The sequence below is a fragment of the Mustela putorius genome, unplaced genomic scaffold, assembly GCF_011764305.1.
Source record: "Mustela putorius furo isolate JIRA1106 unplaced genomic scaffold, ASM1176430v1.1 tig00000460_pilon_pilon_pilon, whole genome shotgun sequence".
Classification (NCBI taxonomy): Eukaryota; Metazoa; Chordata; class Mammalia; order Carnivora; family Mustelidae; genus Mustela; species Mustela putorius.
This window is the reverse complement of record NW_025421389.1, coordinates 24,731,915-24,743,993: the sequence shown is the minus strand read 5'-3', so window position 1 is coordinate 24,743,993 and position 12,079 is coordinate 24,731,915. Positions and strand designations below refer to the sequence as shown.

Below are 12,079 nucleotides of genomic sequence, written 5' to 3'. Positions count from 1 at the left end.
ACTGGGTGGTAGCTGACCTCAGCTCGAAATTCTGGCAAGCAGGGCTTGGATCTTGGCCTTTGCCCACGGAGCAGCCCGGTTTTGCTTCTCTCCATTGTCCAGACAGTGCTCACGAATCTCACACCCTGGGGAGGGGTGCTGGGGCGGGGCCACCAGGCCAGATTTCGGGGGGGAAGGCCTGTGACAGAGGACTCTAAGGGTGCTTCCGCAGAAAGGAGCAGGGTCATTAAGGTTGAGGGAGGAAGCCAGGGGTTTGGGTAATGGACAGAGTTTTGAATCTGCTAGATGCCCATAGAAACCCTTCTTTCCACTCTGAACCTCTCACCTGAGAAGGCCCTAGTAGGGTCCACGGGAGAAACCAATTGTTGGTATCCAAAGGTTGAGGGGAGAAATCTCCAATGACCTTTCTACCTAGTCTCCTTCAGATGCCAAGATTGCAGAGTTATCTTTCTTAAACAAAAAGCTGCAAGTCCCTGAGAGCCTAGATGTCCCCTGGAACCCAGGCTCAGTTTTCCCTTTGGCCTCATTGGCTTGGCCCTGCTCTGTCTGGCTAATGATTCTCCCAGTGTCTGGACTGTTTGTTCCACGCTGCCTGCCTGATGGAGCAAGGTATTTCCTTGAGAAGGAATCCCCTGTCTGAACCAGAGAAGCCAATCCCGGCTCGGGTTAGCCAGCACCTTCCCATTGCCAAGGGTTGTAAGCACAGGAGCTCCCTTTTATAGCCATGGAGAGCGGTCTCTGCCATGTGCCTCCAGCTACTTCTCACGCAACACCCGTCCATCTTCTCTTGACCCTGAGACATGTCCCAATTTAAAACTTGTCACTTACAGATGAAGAGATGAAGTGGCTGACCCAAGGCTACAGAGTGCAGGCAGGGACAGTTGGGACTCTAAGTCCTTTCCTCTTGATGGTGTTTCAGGCGAGCTCTCCTCAAGCCCGCTCTCCACTGGCCTCCCCTCTCGGTGCCCCGCTGTCCTCCCCAGAAGCTGAACACCTTGTGTGCAAGAGTTTCAGGGAATGCCCGGTCTCCTCTCTCTCGGGTGTTTGTCGCAGGTGGGCCTCCCTCCAGGAACCCTGGGGCTGGAATCTTAGGGACTGGAGTTCCAGAAGGCTCAGACCAGAGGCTGACCCCCTAGAGCCCAACAGCTTGATGACATGAAGCTAGCCCAGAATCATAGTAACTATTCATGCACCTGCTATGGGCTAGTGTTTCATGGAGGGTGGACATGGGAGCGTTAATCCCATTTCAAGGAGGAAAGGGAGTCTACAAAATTGGCCCCAGGACCCTGTCACCAGTGAGGAGAATTCTGTTGCTGGGTCTGGCCACCAGCTGCTGGGGACTTCACCTCGGGTGGACGTCTGAGTTGGCCCAGTGTGTCTGGAAGTCTAGTCCATCCAGAGTGGGGCCTGACGTTCTCAAACAAGAGAAGGGGTTGTGTCACTGCCTTGATTACCCCCCATACCTTGATTAGCCAGTCATGGGAGTTGCCTGGGGAAGAAAGGGGTTAAAGGCAGCCCGAAGACGAACCCCCAAATCAATACTCTTGCTTCGACCCTGGGAAGATTTGCGTGCTGTTGTTTTTGTTGTGACAGATTAATTATCCCACTTGTATTTTATTTAAAATAATTCACCTTAAATAGGCTTGCACTCATTTTAGAAGGAGGTTGATAGTGCTGTCAAAACTTGGCCGTGAGTGTTGAGAGCTGACTGGAGAGCTGCCATTTCTTCGACCTTCTCCCAGCGAAGAGCGACTGGGGCCCTGTCTTTACTTGTACATTGTTGGTCTGTTTTGGTTTTTATTTTAGGTGGGAAGGGCAGAGGGAAGAGGAAGAGCGTGAATCTTAAGTAGGCTCCACGCCCGGGGTGGAACCCCACATGGGGCTCCGTCTCGCGACCCCGAGATCATGATCTGAGCTAAAGTCAAGAGACAGACACTTCATTGATGGAGCCTCCCCCGCTCCCCCCACCCCCCGCCCGGGGCTCTGTGTACATTGTTGGTTTGTAGAGGGGTTTCATGGAGGTACCCAGTCGTTCGTGTCTTCTGCTTCTTTTATCTTCCATCCCCCAGAGAACATCTGCTGAGGACTTGTCCAGAGTGGACATCTTGTCTCCCTTCTTTTGTTCCCTGTGTTTTGGCTGGGTGGTGAGAATATTGCAAATGTTCTGATATGTGGGTCGCAGGCCTTTGCTGCTTTCCCGGGCCCAGGCCTTACCAGTGGGGGAGGGCAGTGGGGACAGTGATGCTGCTGATGTCGGGCTGCGTTGATTGAGTCCCTCGCGTGCGCCAGGTGTGCTGTTGGAGCGGTTGGTTACCTATGCTGTTTAAATGAGTCCTCACTCAGCCCTGGGAGGCAGCTGCTTTGTGCCCAATTATAAGATAGGCCCGGACAGGAGAACTCACTTGCCCAGCGAGGAATGACAGAACCAGGACTTGAACCTGGTCTGTTTGACCCCGGAACAAGGGTTGTTGACCTGTCTGGTATACCGAGCACATGAGTTTATACTGGTGGCCAGGGGCTGCGTTTCTAAGCCGGCTGGGTTCCCGCTGGTGCTGTAGCTGGTGACCAAGAGAGCTCCAAAGGCTCTCTGAGAGTGAGTTACAGGCATAAGGGACAAGGAAGACCCAGGATCTCAGTGACAGCCAAGCACACCAGGGCACCGTGGGACCTCCCGACAGCATGAGGTTTATCGGGTGGGGTAAGAAGGGCTCTCTCAGACTGCAGACGCCTCAGCCTTTCCTTCTGACCCATTGCACAGTCTGGTCTTTGACGGGGCAGACGCTGAGCCCCGTGTGAGAGGTCCAGCCACTTAGCAAGTCATTGATGGGGAACTGACATCTAGAGGTCCAAAAACCTGCCACTCTCAGTCCCCTATTAGTCCCTGTCTCTGTTGGCATGGCTTGGAGATGACCCTGGTGGCTTCCTCCATCCTCCCTTGGATTGGGGCCTGCACCCTTAGTTCATTCACTGCCCCCCTGCCCCCCTGCCCCCCTCCCCCATCCTGTCGTGGGTACCCTGCCCCCACTCCCTTGTCTGCTAGGCTCAAACTCTCCTCCAACTGTACCCTGAGCCGGTCTCCCGTCCAGCCTGCATCTGCTCGCAACTCCCCCCACCCCCGTCCCCGAAGGAGTGTCCCTCCCCGAGATTCTGGTTCTGGATCAGCTGTTGTTGTGTTGATCCAGGAGAAAGAGCGAGCTGGAGAGAGAGAGAGAGAGCAAGCGGGCAACGAGCCCGCCTTCCAGATCCTCTCGGGGAGTACACATCTCCTTGAGTGAAAGAACACGCAGTGCTGGCCTTTGGGATCGGCAGCCGGTGTTCTCTGTCTGATAAGAGGTACTGTAAATAAAAGTGTACACCACGGCCTGCTGTAAATGCCCCGTGTCTGTACTCATTGTTCTGACAGCTTATGCTTTTTTGGGTCTGCTGTTTTGGTACACTCTGTACTTCCTTATGTAAGCAGGCATGCGTATCTCATCAGAACATTCAAGATGTTTATTTTAAAATCTCAAGGAATTAAAAGAAAAAGCACACACTACTCCCCATGAGATGCTGGCAAATGTGAAGTGGGTTTTTTTCAGAGCCCCCCCTACCCCCGCCTTCTTATTAGCGTGGGGGTGGGAGAAGGAGGGAGTTGGCTTTTTTTTTTTTTTTTTCTTTCATTGGCTTCTGCCTTATTTACTTCAGAGAGGCACCAGTCTACTTCTGACTGTGTTTGGCCACTGCTACTCCCCTTCCTGGATGCTGGCGACCACCCCCCACCCTGTTTCTGGTTGAGGAGCAAGTCGGGAGGAAGGTTGTACCCTTTGCAGAGGGGAGATGGCAAAGGGAGCGTGGGGGGCTTGGAGGGGGACAGCTGCGGGGAGCCTGATGAGTTTGTGCTGGATTTCAGCTCTGTTGTTGAAAACTTCATGGTGGTTAGGGAAAACTTCATGGTTTTGAAAGGGGTTTCCAGGCCTGGGACTCCTCTGATTACTGTGAGTTGGGGTGATCCTTAGCACAGAGCAAAAGGGCCCCCCACCCCGACACACACACACGGAAGCCTTAGACCATCCCCAGCCTCCTTGAGGGCTGTGGTAGCTGCCTCCTTTCTTTCTAGCTCATCATAACCTGCGTGGGGCCCTCTTCCTTCCTAGAGCCCCTGTCTGGCCTTCTGGAGGCATCCAGAAGGCAGAGAGGAATAGGAGAGTGTAGGAGTCTGGGAGATTCAGAGAGTCAAGCACTCCTGCTCCCCCCGGGTAGCTCACGAGGCACCCTGAGCCTTTTCTGCAGGATCACCCAGGATTGGCAGGGCAAGGATGTCTGTCTGTCCGTCTCTTTACCACCGAACCTCAGATAAACTCTAGGTCTGGGCTGGCAGCAAGGGGTCGCTCAGCAGATTTCTGCCAGCCCATTTGGGGTCCTCTCTGGCCGTTGGCGGCCTCTTGAGGGGGAGGCTTCTGAGTGTACTGAGGGAGGGGTTGCTTTTTCTCTTGCAGGGATGCGAGTGCTGGGCAGCTGGGTGGGGAACAGAGGGAGACCATGCTCCAGAGGAAGCAGACAGCCCCATTTCCACGCTTTCTCTGCCCCAAACTGCCTCAGTGCCAGCTGAGACCACGTCCTTGAGTTTTCAGAAGGCCCAGTAGAGAACGCAGAGTCTGTAGAATAAGGACTCTGCCACCCCCTAGGGGACAGCCTGGCAGTGCCCTGAATGGCCACTGCCCTCTTCCCAGGCCAGTTGTGGGCCTGGAACCTGCCGGAGGGCTTCTTTGTTTGTGGAGCGAGCATGACCACAGCTGCAGGCCAAGGAGGGAGCTGGCCCCTGGGAAAGAGCGGGGACAGGCCAGAGGCCAGCCCGCCTGCTCGCACAGAGCTTCCAGTCTGCCTGCCCGGGAAGACCCAGAAGAGCCTGGCTGAGCAGGATGCTGGCTGTGTCTTCTCAGGCTCATCCGGGGAGGATTTCGGACCCGGATTGGGGAGCAGCTGCCAATGCTGGTCCTTTGACAGATTTTCCTGCTCCCCTCAACAAGACAGTCACTCACCTTTAAACGAGAGGCATGAGGGGTGTGCGTGGGTGAGAGAGAGAGAGAGAGAAATTATAGTGAAATATGTCTTTATAAATGTGAGCCTCACTTTACACAAGATTAATGACCTCCAAATAACTGTACATTGAACTTGAGTAAAATCAATCATACTTTGCACGGAGAAGTTCTTTCAAGGAATCGTGACCCTGAGCCTGACTGGTGGTGATGGTAGCTACTCCTTGTGGGCTGTGGGTATCTGCCCACCCCCTCCCCTGGATAGAGGGCCGAGCCCTTTACCCACCATGTCACGTCCTCCGAGGGACTTCCTTTTATTCCCATTTTACAGAAGGGGTGACAGACCCACTGAGATCAGGCAGCGTGCTCGGGGCAGGGTCACAACTCATGACTAACCTGGCTGGGATTCAAACTCTGACCCATCGGACCCAAATCCTGAGCTCTGACGCATGCTTTCCTGCTCCTGAGGTATCCCTAGCATCGGAGAGCGCGTGTATCTGCCGAGTGCGTGGTGATTGACGAGGGGCTCGTGTTCATCAAGATCCATCTTCCCCTTCCGTCTTCACCCCAGCACATCCCACTTCCCAGCTCAGGAAGGAGGGTCATGGTGGTGTCCGCGGCCGGGAGTGGCGGGGCCGGCCCAGGAACCGGTGTTCCCCACTCTAGAGGGTGCTGTTTGCTCAGATCTGTAATCTTGAGGGAGGATGGCCAAGGGTCCAGCCCACTCCATCTTCCGGCTGTTCTCCCCCTTGAGTGTTGATTTCGGTCCCGGCCGTCCATCCCCTCCCTGACCGCATCTCTCCTCCCTGGCTTCATTCCAGCCCGCCGGCCTCCTCCTCCTCCTCTGTCTGGAATGGGCTTCCTTAGACAGGGGCGTGCTTCTCCCTTCAGCGTCCCTACTCAGATACCGTCTCATCAGAGAGCTTTTCCGTGCCAACCCCATAAAAAAGAGCAGCCCCTCACCCTCTCTGTCCTTCACTTAATCTATTTTTCTTTTTTATCACAGAGCCCCGCCTACTTTATATTTACTGAGGTTTTTTTTAATGTATTTTTTTTAAAGATTTTATTTATTTGACAGAGAGAGATTACAAGTAGGCAGAGAGGCAGGCAGAGAGAGAGGAGGAAGCAGGCTCCCCGCTGAGCAGAGAGCCCGATGTGGGACTCGATCCCAGGACCCTGAGATCATGACCTGAGCCGAAGGCAGCAGCTTAACCCACTGAGCCACTCAGGCGCCCTATTTACTGGGTTTTTAAAGATGTGCCTTCCCTTCTAGAATGTGAGCTCTCTGAGGGCAGGGATTCTGTCCCTCTTGTTCATTTATTGTTACCTGCCTTTGGGCACGCGCTCAGTGGACACCCAGAAAACGTCCCTGCGTGTGGGAAGGATATGGCAAGGCATGGCCATCCCTGAGCTGTGCCCTGGTCTTCTCCCCACTCCCGAGATAAGCTCCAAGAAATGTCGTGCGGGTCAATGCTGATGGATCCTCGTGCACCCATTGTGCTCGAAGGACACGAACGGCTTCCTCCCTCCATCACTGCCTCGCACCGATGCTTTATAAATATATTAGGGCCTGCATGATGTCACTGTAATGCATTTTGGGAAGAGCCATGTGGTTTATACACACTTGAATTGCTTTGAATGCAGACCTGACATCATAGGGGAGGCAGCAGTGAACAACATGTGCACAGTAAACAGGCAGAGACTGTCTTATTGATTAACAGATGAGGCCTCTATTATTGATCAAAGCTTGGTGAGGAAATTTATCACTTTTAATTTCAGGGCTGCCAAATATTTCTGCCTCTGAGCCAGCCATTACAGAGACAATTTAAAGGCACATGCCTTCTTGGGAAGAGGGGGTTTCTGCCTGTCTTTGCTGGGCTCCTGGGCCCGGGAACAGTCTGTCTTTGCTGTTGGGCTCACCCTGGGGAGCTGGGGAGCAGGGGCCTCGGTGGGGGTAGGGGAGTGCCAGGGCTTCATGAACAGGGTCTGTGATGGGAGCCAACGTCTGGGGTCTCTGTGCGTGATAGGATCTCTGACCCGTCTGGGTGGACCCGGCTCTGCACAGAGGCCCGGGGACTTCACAGCCTCGGCTCAGTGTCGTGACTTCAGCAAGGCAGGCAGGGAGAGGGGAGGATGCGGAGGGCAACCAGCTGTGGTCAGGCTCCGGCCACGCCGGCAGCCTTGACGAGATCACATGTGCTGATCTGTTTTTATCTTCATCTGAGCTTGTCCGATGGCACACATCCGGCCTTTCGTCTCCTACCTGGCCTCCTTCCTTTCTCTTCTGCTTCTCAGTCCTTGAAACAGAGGCTGCCGTCGCCGTGTGGATGGCTGTTTTCTAAGAAGCCTGCACACCACATCCCTTTCAGGCGGCGACACGGAGGCCCCCACCTGGTTGCAGGGCTCCTGCATGAGGCAGAGTCCACGGGGCTCTCCGGCCCCCGCTGCCCTCCTCGGGCCTCCCCAGCTGCTGTCTTCTTTAGGGAGCCATGAGAACTGTGAGAACCAAAGAAAGAAATGTAGACAAAGCCAGATCCCGTACAGGTCGGCAGGAAATCACTGCTGGCTAGTGATTCGGGACTGGGGAGGGTTTCTCAGGCAGGAAGGCTGTGGCTTCGTCCACCCGTCTGGTCCATGCTGCTCTTTGAGGAACTTGCTGCCTTTCCAGTGTACATGAATGGAAAGGGGTCCTGGCCGCCACCTGCATGAATGAATTACACATTAGGGCTGTCTTGCCATCAAGTTCCTTCAAAAGCCCTTTCTGGAAGCCATGTAAGGCACATACAGGTCCTTGGTCCAAGGACACACCCTGCAGCTTGAAGGGATACCTGAAGGTGTCCGTGACCTTCCCATCTCCAAGCAGAATTCAACCCCAGCTACCCACTACAACTGGCAATATATATATTTAAAGTTCTTAAGGAAAGGTGACTGTGTATCTTTCCTAGGGCACTTTTTCATTCACCTATTCAGCCAGTCAAGTACTATTTATTGAGTACCTAGAAAGGGTATATTTTGCTCGTCAGTTGGAATCTAGACAAGGTCAGTGTTCTAGAATCTGACGTTCTGTATGTGCTCTGGGATCTTTTACCCTTCCCCAACAAGAACTGTTTATTGCGGTTTAATATCAGCCTATACTAGTACCAGTTGTATTCTGAATTCTCTTCCTTATAGTATGGGTTGTTACTCTAAGGAATAGTTCTTAAAACTTTTTTTTTTTTTTTTTAATAATACTGGAACCATTTCTCCAGCTAGAATTTTACGCAGAACTTCGATGTAAAGGGGCATAGTGGAATTTTATTTCCTTGAGTTGGGGGAAGGAAGCCCATACCTCACCTTCTTATCCATGAAGCAACTTTGCAGATGGAGCCCTAAGGAAGCCAAAATACCCAGAAATTAAGAGCAAAGCCTCTGAAGTCAGGCTTCCTGGGTTTGAATCCACTTCTGTCACCTACTCTGTGACACTGGGCAAGCTACTGAACCTCTATGAGGTTGGGGTTTCTCGTCTGCTAAAGGGGGATAAGAGCAATATGTACTTCCAAAGGTTGATGGGAACAAAGGCAACAGTACATCTTAAGTATACCTACAACAGTACACCTTAAACACTTCGCATCGTGCCTGGTGTCTGGTAGAGCCTCAGGAGATCTGAGATGGTTGGAAAGCAGCACTAGGTTTTTGCTGTGAATATGTGTAAGAAGTTCTACCTTGGGCCGCCTGGGTGCTCAAGGTCCTGGGATTGAATCCCACCTTGGACCCCCTGCTTAGCGGGGAGCCTGCTTCTCCCTCTCCCTCTGCCCCCCACCCCGTCTTGTGCGCTCTCTCGCTCTGTCAAATAAATGAATGAAATCTTTAAGAAAAAGTTCTGCCACTCATACAAACATAAAACACAGGGTTGGAAGGAACAATGTGCAGGGTGTCCTGGAAAGGGCAGAACAGAGCTGGTGTGCTTGACGCGTGCAGCCTGAGGTCTTTAGGATGCAGTGGGGTGGGAGGGGTCAGAGGACTGGGACCAGCTGTGCTCACATGCAGAGACTCGGGGCGGGTCCAGCCGTGCCTTCCAGGGTAGGTGGAGATGGCTCCCCGTGGAGCTGGGTGGCTCACTGGTCAGGCCTCATGGCCACGGAGAGGAATTTAGAATCAGTGCAGACTGTGAGCCATGTAACTTCTTGAGCAAGGATCAGGAAGGAAGCAAGTGGCCTTCAAGGCACCTGCATGCATTGGGTGAATCTGGCCATTGTGTGGGGGGGTGGTGGCCATCCTGGGTCTACCAGCCGTCTGGGGGCCACCCAGCAAGGGCCTGGGTGGGGCAGTGAGAATCGACAGGCATGGCAAGAGATGCATCTAGAAGACATTTCGAATGAAATCGGCCGAGGCTTGAGACAGGTGCCCCCTGAATGAAATCACTGATCAGAGCCTTAAAGACTGTTTAGCAAATGGTAAAAAGTCCTATTTGTCTTGACACTATGGCCTTGTTGCTTTTTAATGGTTCAGAAAAAGTTTGCCAGTTTGAATCACACCGAACTGATAGTATCGGTTCCACAGGTAGGTACAGTAACAGGTTCCTACGGGGTGCCGGGTCGATACCGCTGAGCGTGGGACAGCACACTCCCGCCCTTAGAGAACTTCCGGGGTGGCAGGAGACAGCGAAGGTGCACAGGCATTTCGGAGAGTGCAGTGGCGAGCCTTTGATCTGGAACGTCCGGGGGCACAGGGACAGGCTGCGTCCCCCAGATGCCAGGCAGAGGCATGGAAGCCGGTGTGTGGATGGTGCCGCCTGTGGGGAGGGCATGAGGGACGAGAGCGGCAGACATGGGAGGAGCGGAAGGACGAGCAGAGGCCTCTCGGTGGGGAAGAGCCTGGGCCCTTAGGGGAACCCCAGCGGCTGAGTGGGCCTGGAGTCGGGGCAGCGAGAGTGAGGGGCGGGAGACAAAGCACACATCTTAGCTCGTCCAGAAGGGCTTTGTGAGTCTCGGTGAGGAGTTTGGATTTCGTTCTGAAGACACAGGGAGTCATTCGGGGATTTTAAGCGATCGGGGGCTAGGGGTAGTTGGGGGCAGACAGTCTGGTTTTGGGGGCACTGAGTTGGGGGCTGTCCAAGTAGAGGTATGTCTGCCATCCCTACTTTCCCATAAGGTACAGTCTACGCAACGGGGCTCATCCCCCCCTGTCTAATCCTTTACTCCTCTCCATGGAGCCAGCCCCCCAGAATCCTGCTGCTTCTTGGGGCATCTCATCAGGACCCCCACTCTGCTTGTGTTGGTTATTCTGATTTTGTTCCCTCTTCTCTCTGGGTGACCCTGGATGGGGGCATCTGGAGCTCATTTGGGTGGGTGGGCACATCCTGGAGGAAGGGCTAGGCTGGCTGCCAGGGCCAGCCGCTGTGCCTGACTCGGGATCTTCGCAGGTATCCAGCCCCCTTCCCCCAGCTTCCACCTACAGTTTGAGCCCAGGACTGCTTCCACACAAGCAGAATATCACTCTCACGGTGACTGCCTCCCCTATCTTTTCAGCGGGTGCCAAAGCCTTTGTCTGTGACCAGTGTGGAGCCCAGTTTTCGAAGGAGGATGCGCTGGAGACACACAGGCAGACCCATACCGGTGAGTAGACCGACCCCCGTTCTCCAGGTCCTCCAGTGTGCCGGCATACTCCTGAGCAAACGCGACATCTCGTGGTGTCCTGGGGAGCTTGTGCCCTGTTCAGCTACTCTCGTGTGTGAGGCTGGACGGCAGGAACCTTGACCTTGTCCCATAGCAACAGCTGTCCTGGCTGAGGTCTCCCAGGCCATGAGGGCCCCATTTTCTCAGAGCCTTCTAGCAGGCTCTTGTTGAGGTCTTAGAAGGTCCGAGATGTTATCTAGCATCCCCTTCCCTTGGTGAACGGTCAGGAAACCTCTTGCACTCTATCTGAATACCTCTGAAACCCTCAGTGGCCACAGTGGGCTGCTCTTCCCGCTGTGAGTCAAGTCATGGTAAAGGAAAGCAGTGTCTGTGTAAGGACGCACGGGAACCATTCAAGCTGACAAGGTCACTGTATTTGGTTAGAGCCCTGGTCGCTCGGCGTCAGTGCCGTCACCACCATCAGTCATCGTTACTGTAGCTCAGAGCCCTGGGGCCGCCTTTTGGAAACTCTGTAAGGTGGGAGGCTCTTCTTGTGTCATAGATGAGGGCCCTGCAAGGAGGGACAGTGACTTCGCCTACTTCAGGGTGGGGCCAGGAGGGGTGCCCAGGTGGCTCAGTTGGTTAAGCAACTGCCTTCAGCTCAGGTCGTGATCCTGGAGTCCCTGGATTGAGTCCCACATCAGGCTCCCTGCTCAGCAGGGAGTCTGCTTCTCCCTCTGACCCTCTCCTCTCATGCACATTCTCTCTCTTTCAAATAAATAAATAAATAAATGAGTGGGGCTAGGACTGGGTCTCACCTTGGCTCTGCCCTTCCTGCCTGTGAGGCCAGGGATCCATCCTTGAAATGGTCTTACTTGGGGTCCCCTCGTCTGTTAGAAGAACGGAGTTGTAATCGTACCTACCTCCATAGCGTCCTGTTGTCACAGGGATGAAATAAGATACTTTTTAAAAAAAAGATTTATTTATTTATTTATTTATTTGATAGAGACAAGTAGGCAGAGAGGCAGGCAGAGAGAGAGGGAAAAGCAGGCTCCCTGCTGAGCAGAGAGCCCGATGTGGGGCTGGATCCCAGGACCCTGGGATTATGACCTGAGCCGAAGGCAGAGGCTTTAACCCACTGAGCCATCCAGGTGTCTCTAATAGGAGATACTTTATTGGAAGTGCTCTGCAGAGTTTTGGCTCATAGTAAGCATTTTATATCTAGCACTAGGTATATTTAAAATATTTATGGACTTCCCCCAATGTGCCTGGCTTGCCTGTTGCATTTAAGGTATGGGGACATATGAGACAGACAGCATTTCTGCCCCCCCCCCGTGGACCTGCAATTCTACCGGGGAGACAGTATAGGCACATAAGTGTGTAATACTGTGTCAGGTAACGATACATGCTAGTAGGAAAATGAAGCAGGATAAGGGGAAGAGAGTGATAGGGAGAAAAGTCATATTCCAG

At 53.6% G+C, this 12,079-nt stretch overlaps 1 protein-coding gene across 3 annotated transcripts in view; it reads left to right on the top strand.

Moving 5' to 3' along the window:
* The window catches only part of ZBTB16 (zinc finger and BTB domain containing 16), a 182,866-nt gene that overhangs the window by 112,287 nt on the left and 58,500 nt on the right, over positions 1-12,079 (top strand). For all 3 annotated transcript variants that reach the window (XM_045080512.1, XM_045080513.1, XM_045080514.1), the window contains exon 4: positions 10,523-10,609. In XM_045080512.1, the coding sequence (XP_044936447.1) occupies positions 10,523-10,609 (87 nt within the window). The remainder of the gene's footprint in view (positions 1-10,522; positions 10,610-12,079) is intronic.